Source organism: Apis cerana, linkage group LG13, assembly GCF_029169275.1.
Source record: "Apis cerana isolate GH-2021 linkage group LG13, AcerK_1.0, whole genome shotgun sequence".
Lineage (NCBI taxonomy): Eukaryota > Metazoa > Arthropoda > Insecta > Hymenoptera > Apidae > Apis > Apis cerana.
In genome coordinates, this window is record NC_083864.1 from 1,288,909 (window position 1) to 1,305,496 (window position 16,588).

At 16.3% G+C, this 16,588-nt stretch overlaps 1 protein-coding gene across 1 annotated transcript; it reads right to left on the reverse strand.

Moving 5' to 3' along the window:
* Positions 1-1,308: 1,308 nt before the first annotated feature.
* LOC107996949 (endocuticle structural glycoprotein SgAbd-2-like) lies at positions 1,309-12,764 on the reverse strand. Its single transcript, XM_062084053.1, has 3 exons — positions 12,582-12,764; positions 9,254-9,387; positions 1,309-2,813 (listed from the first exon to the last, which is right to left on the reverse strand). Exons 1-3 carry the CDS (start codon positions 12,615-12,617, stop codon positions 2,546-2,548), a joined length of 438 nt encoding a protein of 145 aa, XP_061940037.1. The 5' UTR covers positions 12,618-12,764; the 3' UTR covers positions 1,309-2,545.
* Between the last annotated feature and the right edge of the window lie 3,824 nt (positions 12,765-16,588).

A 16,588-nucleotide genomic window follows, 5' to 3' on the forward strand; every position in this document is an offset into this window, starting at 1 on the left:
TCTTTTGATTTTTCATTTAATGCTAAATTTAAATTGTTAAATATCATATTAAAAAATCTATTCTTAAGATCAATTAAATTGAAAAGAATTTTAATTTTTATAATTCTTATTTTCTTTTTATATTTTTAACTATAATTTTAATTTTTTTCATATACAGAATATTGAAATATTCAAAAAATTCAAAAATTCATCGAAATTAATTTCTTTTAAGAATAAAAAAATTGTTTAATAATAATATTTAAATAAAATGATATAATATCTATTTTGACAATTTAAATTTAACTTTAAAAAATTTAGTTTAACTTTAACTTAAAATTCAAACAAATTCAGAAGATTTCATAATACTTTTATTCTTAAAATTTCGTTTATTTTTTAAAAAAAATATAATGAAACTTAAAAAAATTTTTTTAGTAATATTAATTCAATTTTCAATTTAGTTCACTAATTATGTAATAGAAGCTGCATAAACAGTTTATAATTATTTGATTTATAAATATCTACATTATTTTTTTTTATAAAAAAATAAATTCTATCACAATAAAATAAGTGGAAATATAAAATATTCTTATTAAATTTTTTATTAAAAAATTATTTAAATAACAATTAAAAATTATTTAAATAAAAATTAAATAAGTTAAATTAAATAATAAATATTTCTATACATACCAATTATTATGTATATATTAGAATATGTATATATTTAAAAGTGATTAATTTATTCTTTATTGATATTTCTTATCATATATTTTTTTATATAATAAATGTTTATATTTGAAAATTTCTAGTTGTTCTGTGATGTATTCACAAATTTAATTCTTCATAATAGATTATTCGAAAAATTGTTTATATTCAAAAGAATTTATTTTTTAATTCTTTTTTAATTTCTTTCTATAGTTCAAATAATTGAACTATTGTAATATATTATATAATTGTATATATAATAATTGTGTTCTATTGTATTTAATTTTAAATAATTGTAATTTCATTTAATTTTTAATATTATTTTATTATATTAATATTCATTTAATTAAATTATATATTTTTGTAAAATATAAATATTTTATTGAAATAAACAAATTTGAGTTCAATACTGCCATAATAAAGATAACATAAAATGAAATTAAAATTATACATATATTAATTCAAATGTATGCATATATTATCAATAGATATAATAATTTATGATTTACATGTTATCTTCAATAAATAAATTATGTTAAATAAAATAAATCTATATTTATTTATTTTTCATAATTTCTTTTAATATTTTTCAATAATAATGGGTAAATTATATAATACACAAATAACTGTGATATTCACATTAATATATTTATACATACATAATACACATTATAACAAAATATAAGATATAGCAAAGTATAAAATAATATTCGTATTTATGTATTCTTTTTCGCATATTTTTTTCATTTCATTGCACATTTGTTGGTCCATATATATAAAAAATATTACACTTACAAAAGTAATTTTTGTCATGTGCAAAAAAATAATGTAATGTAAATAAAATTGAAGGGTATGAAAAATATATATTTATTAAAATTAGTCTTCTTGTATTAGGATTTATAAAGCAACATACAATAAAATATAGTTCTTGTGGCAGGCATTTAAATAAAGTCAATATGATCAGTAGATTAAAATCATATCAGACAATACAACATAAAAATAAAAAAGATATTTGAATCAATTTATAATTTTTCAAGTATTTTTTGAAGTACAAGATCTTATAAAATTTCTTATAAAATTTCATAAAATCATAAAAAAATTTCTACAATTTTTTATTTAAATATTAAAGTTTAATAAATACTTATGAAAACGTTTATAATTTATAATGTGAATTGATAAGAAAATATTTCTATATATCTTTGCATATAACAATTTTTCTAGAACATAATATTTTTAAGTATTATTATTTTAATTATAAAATATGTGATTATTTTTATAAGTATTTTTAAAACATTATATTAAAAATCATTAAAAATTATTTTTTTCCGAATCTATTATTATTAAATCTATTATTATTATTGTACGCGACCGCCACATGCCCGAATTTTCATTCTTACGCGAATTGTCAAACGAAGTGGACATATTTATACGAACGGATAATAAACTAATATAAATTTATGTGAATTTATATGTTATGTGAATTTATATGTATGTCATAATTTTTTATATTAAATATCATATTTTACTATATTATAATCCACATATAATAATAACTAACTATTTTTCATTTGTATTTTATGACTATAAAATATATAATTTCCAAATATAAAAAAATATTATATAACATAAAATTTAAAATTTTGCATGAAAAATTAAATAAAATAATATTAAAAATATTATGTAAAAATTTTTGAAAGTGAATTTGAATATGAATTATAACACATCTTATATATTTGAAGATTTATTAAAGATTTATCAAGTATGATCGTTTAAGGTTTTGAAAATCTTTCTTCATATCTATGTTGTATTATTCCATTTATGTTACTAGAGCTTCCTTAGAGAGTTAAAACATGTTTTACGTTCATCAGTATCTTCTATAAGGTTCTTCTTCTTCAGGATGAGCTGCATTATGAGCCAAAGCACGTTGTATCGCTACTGGTATTGGAGGTGGTGTTGGTAAATGAGCACCATTTGGTAGAAAACCATTTTCGTCAGCAGTATAAGTAAGCAAAATCGGTGTGCCATCCGGTGCAGTGTAACTAAATTGTCCTCGAACTGATTCAATTTGATTCGGTCCAATAAACTTGGGTGTACCTTGTTCTGCTACAGATATACCATTTTCTGTATCATAACTATAACAATATACATAATGCAAGAAATATTAGTCTTGTATAATGTTATATAATTTCAGGATGACTTTTTATTTGAAATGAAAATAATATTACAAATAGAATAGCTATATTTCATGAACATCATTCTAACTTTTTTCCTAACTTTTTTTTGTATTTTCTAATAGAATTTGATGAATAAAAATTAAAATCATATAAATTGTTATAATTTCATTTTTATAAAAAAGGAGGATTTTGTTTGGAAGATTGTTATCAGGATTAGAAAATACAAAAAAAGAAGAAAATTTTAAATTGAAATGAAATAAATGAAATAAAAAAAAAATATATTGATTTCAAATAAAATAAAAAATAAATTAATTTACAAAAAAAATATTTACAAATAAATTCTATAATTTTATTTGAAAAATAAATTATTTTCAAGTAATTTATTTATTTTTTAAATAATAATAAAAATCAAACAAAATTTTTGTATATAAGAAATTAGATTTCATATTAAAATTCAAGAATATAGATATTTAGATTCAGATCAAGAATATAGATATTTAGAATATAGATTTAGGTAAAAATATTAATTTTAGAAAATGAAATTCTACATATGAAATAAAGGAATAAATATCTATCAAATAAAATAATTGTAATATGATATTAAAATGAATATTCAAATAATATTATTTATATGTTTTCACTCTATATATTATCTACTATATGTATATCTATTAAATTATTGATAATATATAAAAATATTTCAAATGAAAATTAAATGATTTCAAATCGTATATAATTTGATATAATTTAATATAAATAATTTTTTTGCAAATAAACATATAGAGAATATAAATGAAAAACAACTTATTGTTTTTTTTAAATTGTGTCATATATTTTTTATTTATGCTATTTTATTATGCTATTGTCCGAAAATCAATATTTTTTATAAAAAAATATTCTTATGAAGTTTTGTAATATAAAACTATTTAATTCAAAAAATATTTTGAATATTGCATAAAATTATGTTTTTAAATTAATATGTCTTTCAAGTTGGATATTTATATAGAAATATATCCAGCTTGATATAAAATTTTATCTTATTTTTTAATAATCTATCTTTTCAATAATCTTTTTAGAATTTCTACAGTTTGTTAATATTTCTGAATAATTTTATTTTCAAATTATTAATTATTACTTTGTACATTTATATATATATATATTTTTTTTAAATATCCCCATAAAAAGAAATCTAAGACGATCTTGATATTCGAAAATTCATTAGAGTTATCTTTTTCTATTCAATTTCAATTGGGAAAAACAAATTATAATTTCATTATTGGAATAAATCAAACTGAAAAATAATTTGTAAATAATAAATGAGTATATAAGTATGTTAAAATCATATTCATAATTTGGTATAATAAGTTTAATAATAAGTTTTTACATAAATTCTAGAAAGTATTGATATCATTTAGAAATAGGATAACTCTATTTAAGTTAAATATTTGAATATTGAGAGCATTAAGAAGATATAGATGTGATATAACTTTATATGATATTCAAATGAAAATATTTTTAATAATAATCAAAATATCTCTAATGGTTTATATAATATAAGAATGTGGACTTAGCAAATTACTAAGTATAAGTGATTTAATTGTTCTGTGTTGATGGTCATGCAGTGAAGTGAATGATACATTGATCCGACAGTACATTGTCTTAGCATGTATCTTTTGATAATGTTTTAGTTATATATTATCTAACTATTTTAATATTACATGTAAATTTATTATAAATTTTATATAAATTTCGTTTATCAATTAAGAAATACACGATAGAATAATTCAATGATATATTTTAAAATTTGAATTAGATTTTTAGATAAATGATTTTGATTTTAATTGATTAAATTAGATTAAATTAGATTGGACTGTTTTATAATTTCATATTGACTTTAATATTATTTTTTTATTTCAAATATATATATATATATATATATATATATATATATTTATCACCTATATCTTAAAAAAATTTTATATTATATATATGTTGTATTTATTTTTTTGTCAGTAACTACTAATTTTTTAGATTTATAAATTTTTAAGGATATATAAATATTTAAGAACATTTACTAAAAATGAAGTTATATTTATATAAATTTATAACAGATTATAAGCAATTTAGAAAGTCACTATCTCCGTCATATTATCACATTCTCATTTTTTTCCACTTTATTTAATGTAAATTTAAATTTTTTTAAAAAATAAATAATCCTGAAAAAGTTAATAATTGATATTTTTTATATATCAATTTTTATATTTGTTTTGATCTCTAAAATTAATTCTTCAAAGAAATTCACAAATATATAAACATCCTCTATAAAATTCAACTTATTTATTAATTTTAGTATTAATTTTATAATATATAATTAATCTTTTCAATATATATATATAAATGAATTTTTATTTTTTAATGATAAATTGAAATTAAAAAATATATAAATGTTCTTTCTTTGTAACAAAATAATAATTATATTTTAAATTTTACAGAAAAATTTTCATTTTTATTCTAACAAGATATTAAAGATATTTTTTATTCCAACTATATTTTATGAATAAAAAAAATACATTTATATGAACAAAGAAATAAATCAATACAAAAAATATTATATATTACTACATTTAGATAAAACAATATTATAGATATTACAGGCAATATTATTCATTATATTACATTGACTAACGTAAATTTTGATAATATTTTGCTCTAATAATAGCAGTGTCATTCGAATAAATAATATTTTTCTAATTCTACCTTACTAACCATATAGATTATATTATCTAGCTAATCTAATAAAAATTATAAACAATGGAGTTATTTATACTTTATGAAATTTGTGATAAAATTAAACTTGAAAATAATTTTCAAAAATGTGAGATATAAATACATTTTCATACATAGTGTTGAATAATGGAATATAAATAATAATATAAAATGTTTATAGGATATAAATATAATTGGGATTATATATATACTTAATATTAATTATTGAGATATAAATAATATATTTAAATAAGAATTATTTTATTAATTAAACATATAAAATAAAATTTTAATTCATCTTATTCTATTTTTCATTCGATATTATTCTTGAAATCATTGGAATCATATTAAAATATGAAATATATACAAACATATTTATAATAAATTTTTTTTATTTATTATTAATTTATAAAAGTTTATAAAAATCTCAAATTTCTTCCTAATTTTTTATACTTTCTCGATATTTATTCGATTTATCTAAGTGATTAAATGATTCTATAATGAATCATCTTTTAATTATTTAAAGAATTTATTAATTAAATTAAATTATTTATATTATATTAATTAAATTATTAATATAGTATTATTAACATAATATTATTAATATAGTATTAATGCATTATTAGATTATTAGATGTAAATTTAACAATAATAGAAAAAGTAGAATTAAAAATAAAAATAAAATTTAATTTAAAAAATAGAATTTAACAATTATTATTTTATGAATTTGCATTGTATGTAATGAAATTATATATATATATATATATATATATATATATATATATATATATATAAATAAAGTACACATTTTTGTATACATTTGTGTGTGTGTGTGTGTGTGTGTGTGTGTGTGTGTGTACATTAATAGATATATACAGGGAATGTATACAGGATGGCAGAAGTAAATCGATAAAGCTTAACTGATAATTTCTGAAGTGTTTTCAAGCAAGGTTTTTTCTTTGCGAAAATTTTTATTTTAACTTTATTAATGCCAATCGTCGGATTTGATATTGCTTCGAATTGCCGGTAGCAATTATTATTGTAGTGTAACAATTCTCCGAGCTCTATAATTGGCCAGTATTTTTCGTTAATAATTCATTAATAAAATCGAAAAGGAAACAAAGAAAGAAATTATTTGAAGTCATTAATAATCATTTAATAAGTTTATAAAGTTAATAAACATTTTAAAAAGTTTTATGTAATATATATTTTATGTCCATAAATATTTTTTATAATAAATATACAAATACTTTCATGAATTATATATATAATTATTGCATATAATTACAAATGATTTGTATATCGAAATCAATGTGAATTATTAAAAATTTCGTATTCATAATTGATAAAATATTATCATTTTGTTTTCTGAAAGTATCATCTTCATGTAAAATAATTTGTCTGATTCGTTAAACATTATATGTCATAGGAGGGGCCAAGTTTTAGGCACTATTTTCAGATCGTTATATACAGCAAGTAGGTAGATAGGTAGGTAGGTCGATCGTAATTATTCTATTGTGTAATGTATTATTGCTAACTGCGCAGCCGACTAACACGAATGATTAACATCAATGCTAATTATATATCTTTTCACAGCTGAATATCCTGTGAGTTCTTTTCTTTCTTTCTCACTCCTTTATATATTTACGCTTCCGTACTCTCAATTTTAAATTTGTGCTTGTCTGTATATCATAGCTCACGGAATAAGCTAGAAAATAGCTGACGTTGGCAAATTTTTAATAATTAGGAATATTGATAAATATTCGTAAGTTAAATTTCAATATATTTAAAAAAGTGAAATGGCATATTATTTATATATACTGTTAATATATATTATAATTTGAATTAAAAAAAATAATAGAATTAAAGAAAAAATCATATATATTTATTAATCATATATCTTTATTTAATATAAAAATATTTAATAATTAAATATTTTATATAACATAAATATTATAATATATATATATATATATATATATAATATATATAAATAAATATATATAAATATAATGTATAAATATTATAAAAATTCTTTAATAAATAAAAATATAAAAATTCTTTCTATATTTTATATATAGAAGATTCATTCTATATTTAACTAAAATTATATAATTTTTATATTTTCCACGATTTTTTATATCATGCTAATATTTGATTTAATGTTTTATATTATTTAAATTATTTGAATCATTAGATGAAGATTTCTTTAATTTTATACTTTTTTTAATCAAATAAAAAATTTCAATAGATATTTTATATTTTCTATAATTTACTATTTAATTTTTTCAATGTTTTTGTTAAATAATATTTTATTTATTACAAATTTAGTATTTCTAAATATATGTAATAATATTCTAATAATTTTTAAATATAGAGAAAATAAATAGAGAATAAAGAATTAAATGTATCAATAATAATAATATTTTAATTGATATTATTTAATTAAATAATAGAATTTGATAAGATATAAGTATATATATATATATATATATATATATATATATATATATATATATATATATCATATAAATATTATAATACAATTTTTTATACTTGAGATATAAATATTAAATTTCTTTATAAAATATAATGCGATTTTATTATTGATTGAGAATAAATATTTTATTTATTTAAAAATACTATATTTATAATATATATTTATAATAAATATTATAAATATAGAATTATATAATAATTATATATTAAATATATAGAATATTAAATATATATTAAATAATATAGAATAAAGTAATTAAAAATTCTTTTATGAACAGTTTATAACTTTGATTTTATATTAGAAATTAATTTAATTTTAAATGTTAGACTTGTTCGTGTTAGATTTAAAGTTTATTTTTTTATCAAGGTCGAAGGAAATCAAGTGTGATAGAAAGCTAAATTATTATATATAAGAAAAATATGTATATGAACTTATATAAAAATATTAATGTATTTTATAATATATAAATATTATAAATACATCAAATACGTAATTTTTTAAAGAAAATATATGATAAAATTAAATTATTAATAACATTAAATAAAATCTCTTTTTCATTAAACTAAATTTAACAAAATTTAAAAGTGCTAAGAATATAGATAAGATTTATATGTTTACAGAATAATTTCATGATATTCAATAATAATAATAATCTAAGCAAAAGTTTTTATAATATTTTTAAAAATATAATTTTTATAATTCTTCATATATTATCATTTTTATATGATAATATATTTTATGAAAATATTATTACATTAATCTAAATATTGTATACAATTCTCATATGTTTATGTTATGCATTTATATTACAATATTTCATTGAAAAGAAAAGAAATGAATATTCATTGAAAAGAATATAAAATATTAAAAGTAATGAATGAAAGATGTCAAATCGTTAATATTAAAAATGAATAAAATCCAAATTAAATAATAATTAAGATATATTATCAAGTATGAAATAATGGAATATATTAAAAATTTGAAGAATGATACAAACGAATGACGAATGACAATGTATTTTTAAGACTGACAATGAGACTCTTCAAGCGTGTCGAGATTGCTTTTGAGGAAACATATCTTGACAATGCTTATTGCTCTCGAAGTTCAGGATAATGTAGAAGGACGATCTCACCTGTAAGAATATGATCCATCCGGAGAAGAATTTTGCGTCTGTCGCAGTATAGCAAAACGTCGACCATAATAATCAGGATTATACGGGTATCTATTATACTGTGCACAAACCATCGTTGCAAACCCTAAGAAAATCTGAGAAACAAAAATTCATTTATTATTTATTATTATTCAAATAAATTACATAATTTTTATTAAAATCTTTTACATATTTCAATTACATCATTGATGTTTTTTTTCTCAAATGATTCATTATTAAATAATTTATAAATAAACTTTTTTTTTCACAATTATGATATTGAATATATTGAATAAAATATCTTTATCGATTATGTAATTTATTGTATTATTATGTTTTTTTATAATGTAATGTAATTTATGATGTTTATGTTAGTCAAACGGAGTAATATAATTTCAATATTATTTAATTTTTTTTTAAAGGTTTTAAAATTTTCTTTAAATTAAAAAAAAAAGATAACTTCATTTAATTTAAGTAAAAAAATAAAAAAAATTATGATTTAAAAATATGATTGATAGATAACAGTATAGTAATAATATAATAGTATATAATAATAATATATAGTATAAATATATTATATTATTAATATACCTACATGTAATAGAGTACTATATACTATATAGTATAAATATATAATAGTATTAGTAAAATATATATATATATATATTATATAATATTTTAATTAACAATCTTATATATTATATATTATATATTATATACATTATATTTTTTAAATATTTTATACATATAATATTTGACTTACTAAACAAATATGGCATAAAGCCATTATCTTTAAGAAAACGAAAAAAAAACAGTTATAAAGTTATTCTTTCTTTCTTTCTTTATTATATGATTGAAAAAATAAACAGGACTATACATTGCAATTATAATATATATAAGAAAAAATTATTATAAAAATAATAGATTTATAATAGATTTTGCTGTCTTTCATTTTTATATTTAATTTTAATATTAATTTAAAGATTTTTAAAGATATTATAAAAATTTTCTGAAGAATTTTTTTTTAAATATTTTATTTTAGTCAATAAGGAAAAATTTCTTATAACTTTTAAAAAATTAAAACTTTTAATAATTTTATCAAGATTCTTATTCTATGATAAATGATAAATAAAAAACAAGGAAATAAAGATCTGTTTAAATGTTTAAAAATTTTTAATAAAAATATAAAATATTTAATAAAAATATAAAGTATAAAATTAATATTAAGTATAAATAAAATTTTAATGGAACATATTTTATATAAATAATTCATAAATTAAAATTCCATTTGATCAGTAAATTTAGATAAATATATATGTATATATTGAAGAAAATATATTAATATTTAAATAATATTTATTTAAGAGATAAAATTGTTCAGATATGTAATTTATTATTTATTATAATAAAAATATGTAACAATAAATGAAAAGAATATTTTTCATTTTATGTTAGAATATAATGTATAACAATTAATAAAAATATATGTTAGTTATTTAACATATCTATTTTTCTTTAATTAATTTTGGTATTTATATAAAATAGCATATCTGTTTATGTATAGTTGCTAAGTTACAAAGAAGGGCTAAGTTGGAATAAGTCGTAAGTGGGTAGATAGCTACGTAAGTTATGAATAATTATATGAGACTGATGTGTTGCAGATTTTAGTGTTGTCTGTTTTATCTATCTATATATGATTATAATTGTATTATATTAATGGTATATTACATTATATCATATGTATATAATAAATATTTAAATATTTAGATTATTATTAAAATACTATTATTTATTTATTATTAATATGATTATTAAATCTTGTATATATGTATAAGTGTTGTATACAAATATTTATATTTTATTTTCATTCATTTAAAATAATAAAATTTTCTTGGAAGAAAATATACTTTGTAAATTTCTGTTTGCTTCTTAATTAAATTTAATAAATAAATACAATTTCTTATAATATTTTTTATAATATATATATATATATATATATATATATATATATATATATATATATATATATTATAGTTTAAAGTTTAAATCATAATTACTAACTTATTAGACTATGAATATTTATGCAAAATAAATTTTTATGAATTTGACTAAAAAAATGGAACTTCAATAAAAACTTGTTTTAAAATATTATAATATATACTAAGTGCATAAATAATCGCAGTTATTATTATTAGCAACACCTGTATTATTTTATAATATTTTGTTATATAATTAATTTATTTTATAATAAACAAAAAATAATAAACAAAATATTACATTTTATATGATATCCAAATGCGTATATAATTTTAATTTATGGATAAAACTAACAATCAAATTATATTTTAAAATTATAACTTTATATTTGTAAGATATATATAAATTATTAATTAAATTATATAATTGATTGCATATAAAAAATACTAGAATATCAATAATAATAAAACAAAAGTAGTATATTTATTAATGTATGTTTGAATTAAGATAATTTATACAAAATATGATAAACAAATAAGATATATTTAATATATTTTAGTATATTTTAAATTATATTTTTTATTAAATATTATTAAATATTATTAATTTAATTTTTATTAATTAAAATTTCTATTAGAATCAAAGAATAAAATTACAAGATTTGTTTTAAAAAAATAAATTTGATACAGATAAAAGAAAATTAAAATATTGTATTTTTTCTCTTAAGAATAATATTGTATATTTTGTAGTATATGATAAACTTCTTAAGATTATGATAAGATTTTTTAATAATTTCTTTCAATAATTTTTCTCAATTTTATTAATGTTAAACATACATTTATGTTGTATATTAAAAAAATTAAAACAATTCCAAGGAAAAAAGTGTTGAATATAGATATAGCAAAATTAAAAAAAAATAGATAAGATTAAATAATATATTAATTATTATTGTATATTCAATATATATATTTTTATTGTAATTATTATAATTATTATTATATATTCAATGTATATATATATATATACATATTATGAATTAAAATGATATACTATTAATGATATATAAAGAAATATAGATATACTTAATAATATTTATTATATATTAATAATAAACATATTAAATTAATAATATATGTTATAGAGAACAGTTCTAATTATATAGTTATATATAAATGTTTAAAAATATTTAAAAAATGTAGATTATGCATTTATTAATTAAATATGAATTATTACTTTAATATAATATAAAATAAATATAAATTTTAATTTTACTTTAAATTTTACGATTATTTTAAATATAAAAGATGGAATTGAAATAAAATATTGTACTCACAAGAATCTTCATAGTGATTGCGCGATAGTAAAACATCAAAATCCTGGATCGATCACAAAGCCACTTGGCATTACACAATTTGTAAATAAATAATATTTAATCACGGTCCACTTTAATTTTCTAAGAGACACGTGACAAGAGTTAGTTCTATCTGGTTGTGTCTAGAAGTATGGAATCAGATGGATCACGATGAGGTTTTATAGTCGCCACAGTACTATGCTTCTACTTCCTTCCCGCCCCGCCATTCTTTCAAATAGGTTGAAGGGGAGAGAATATATTTTAACTATTTTTATAATTTATAATCAGTGATTGCATCGAATGTCATTCACTTGAAAGATATTTAAATACATATGTATATATATACATGTGTGTAATTGCATTATTATATTTTGTAATAAAACAGTATTTTTAAATGAACAAAAAAAAAATATATATATATATATAGAAATGTGAAATTATTTTAAAACTTGATGAATAATTTAATGAATAATTTGATATATAAATTTTTAGATTGATTATTTGTCAATATATACATATACATAATACATATACATAATACATATACATAATATACATATTTATATATAAAATATATTTATAAAATATAAATATATATAAAAAAAATATGGATTATATTTATATATAATATTTTTTATTTTTCATAATATTTCTTTGAATTAATATTTGTATACTGAATTAATTATCATATATAAAATTTTATTATGAAAATAAAAAATCATATTATTATATATATATTTATATATATATAATAATATATATTTATTTATATATATTATTATTATATCATTTTATGGTTGTTTTAAAATTATTTTCATAATTAAAATTTTTGTTTATTTTTATCTTTAATGACATGATTATACAAAATATTTATTATAAATTAATAATTTATTACTATCATTAAATTGTTTAATTATTTTAATTAATTAATTTTTTTTTTTTAAGGAATTGTGAATTTTGAAAAAATTTCTCTTTTTTTATCGTTTTCATTATATGTATTATATTCATTTCAATATATGTATTATAATGTATTATAATATATTAAATATAATTAAATATAAATATATTGTAATCGTATTTTAATTTATTTATTAGAATTGTTATATTGAAATTTTATTTTTTAAACTCTATTGATAAATTATTTTGATATTGAATGTTTTATAAAAATTTTAAAAAATTTTAATAATATAAATTTTAAAATTAATAGATTCTAATAAGTAAATTTCCTATTAAAAAAAGAAAAAAAATATAAAAAAGACTCGAATATAATGATCTCATTATAATAATTAATTATAATTAATATTTAAAATAAAATTATTGAAAAGAAAAATTTTAACTTGAAGAAAATATATCATAAAGAAATGTTCATGAATTTCTTAAAAAATATATAAATATTTTTTATTTTTCTTAATTAATGATGTATGTATAAATGAAATTTAAGTATAAAAGAAATTATTATTTACATTTTAATAATTCTTTTAATTATTGTTTGTATGTATATGTGTCTCTATATATATATTTAATTTGGCATTAATATTATTAATTAAATTCAAAAATTAAAAATTTCAGAAAACTAGGCCTTTTAAATACCAGATAATATAAAAAAAAGTTTTGTAAGAAAATATCAAAAGAAATATCAATTATATATTTATATAAAATAAAAAAAATAAAAAAATAAAAAAGAAGATTTTATTCAAAATTAAAAAATAAATTATTTTTTATTTTTAAATTTTGATAAATAAATATTAATTTAATATGTGTTATATATAAGTGTAAAATTGATATTGATAAAATATATATATATTATATTCATATATATATGAATATAGTAATTTTATATATTTAAGATATTTAAGGTATTTATGTAAGATAATTAAAGAATGAAATATTTTATAAATTATAAATATATCATTTATATATAATATAGATATCTAAAATGTAAAATATAAAATATAGATATATAAATAATATAACATAATTTCAAGAGCTTAATGGCATTCTTTTCTATTTGACATTCGATAATTGTTTCTTGTTAACATTTATTCACATTTAGAGTTTTTTTTCGTACATCATCAGTTATAGCGATATCTAAACTCTAACTCTTTTCTTAGTATTCAACTAATAACAATTATTCATGATGCAGGAGCCAAGTGAAGCTTCTAACAGAATGGTACGCAGCCGTCAAATAGGCGTTATTAAATTGACCACTTTACAATGTCTAGCAAGATACGGACCGCAGCGACCTCGGTACAGGATTCAGATCGCCGGATTTGCCACGGATCATCACAGGGCGTATTCCTTTCACTGGTTGCCTGTTACGAGCAGGATGCACGATGCAACGATTCGCTGCACAGCATCGGTGATCCTTGCGACACTCCCTAGCTGGAAAACCAACGCATTCTCGTTTCTCGTTCCTCATTTTTTGATGAGATTTTGATCTAACTTACAAATTTCCTCCTTTGAATACAGTAACACTTATTTATTTTGATTCATTTCTGTGTCATATATATATATATATATATATATATATATATATATATATATAATAAAGAAAAATAAATAGAATAATTATAATGTTAATTTATTGAAAAATAATAGGCATTTATTATATATAGTATTTTTAAACTTAACAATCATAGAATTATAAAAATCAAATTGTTTATTGTAAAATAATAATCTCATTCTATTTTTATTCTAAAACAATAAATTTTTTAATAATTTTAAATTATTGATACATTTCAAAAATTTTTTATTATTTCTATAATATTCTTATAATATTATTCTTTTTAAATTTTATTTTTATTAAATATTAAAATTTCTAAAGTTTTAAATTTTTACTTTTTGTATTTAATATTTTATATACTATATAAAAGAAATAAAAATATAATATATGCATTAATCCTATTATTTTAAAATATAAATTAATGTTGATAATAAAATGATTGGATGTATATGGAAATTTATGTACATAAAAAAAAATATAAAAAAATTAAAAATTAAAATTATATCTATTTAATATTTATTTATTTAATAAGATTGTGCTTATTAAATTGTTATATATAATGTATGGATTAACAATATAGTGCATTACAATTAATTATTTTGAATATATTTTTTTTGTTGATAAAAAAAGAATGCATAAAAATTAAATTTATTAAAATAAAATTAATACATAACTATATTTAAAATTACAAGACAACAAAAAATCTATTATTAATTAAACTTTATTATTTTTTTTATTATTTGTATTCTATTTTAAAATTTTTTCATTCGATTGTAACTTATTTTAATTAATTATTTGTGAAATAACAGAGAAATATATCTAAAAAAACAGATTTGACACTTGAAATCATGAAACTCTGAAATCTAATTGCTTAATCGTTTAATATCCTTCCAACACTATCGAATTCTAAACATATACTTTGTCACTGACATAACCAATATATCAGATATAACAGTTGCAATTATGCTTTATCATGTCTTTATTACACTAACATTTATTATACTAACATTTCAATGGATCTTCTGAATATCTGTCTGAATATAATCTTTCTTTTTACACGATTTACGATTTTATATTAAAGAAAATAATAAGCTAAAATACTTTTAAAAGAATTTTTAAATAAAATATCTAACATATAAAGTGTCTCTAATATGGTTGCAATTATACAATATACAAGATATATTTCTGGGACATCAAAGTGATATAATAGATATAAAATTATCTTTATTGTCTTTTTATGTTTATTTTGACCTAGAATAGATTCTTTAAAGATAATGTATTAACAATATATTAATAATCTACATCTAATTAATACATATTAATTTAAAATATTTAATCAGAATAATAAATGAAAATTAATAAAATAATATTAATTCGATAATGATATTTAGGAGATATATATTTAGCAAAATATAAAAGAAGATAAAATATATTATTTTAAATGATTATGAAAAAATTAAAATAAAAACTAAAAATGAATAAATAA

What these genes read in the sequence shown, in the direction of transcription:
- LOC107996949 (XM_062084053.1), bottom strand. Translation starts at nt 12,617, where the DNA reads ATGTTTTACTATCGCGCAATCACTATGAAGATTCTT. An exon ending in CAATCACTATGAAGATTCTT is followed by an intron (nt 9,388 to 12,581) that starts GTGAGTACAATA and finishes TTTGTTTCTCAG; the next exon opens with ATTTTCTTAGGGTTTGCAAC. An exon ending in GATGGATCATATTCTTACAG is followed by an intron (nt 2,814 to 9,253) that starts GTGAGATCGTCC and finishes ATATTGTTATAG; the next exon opens with TTATGATACAGAAAATGGTA.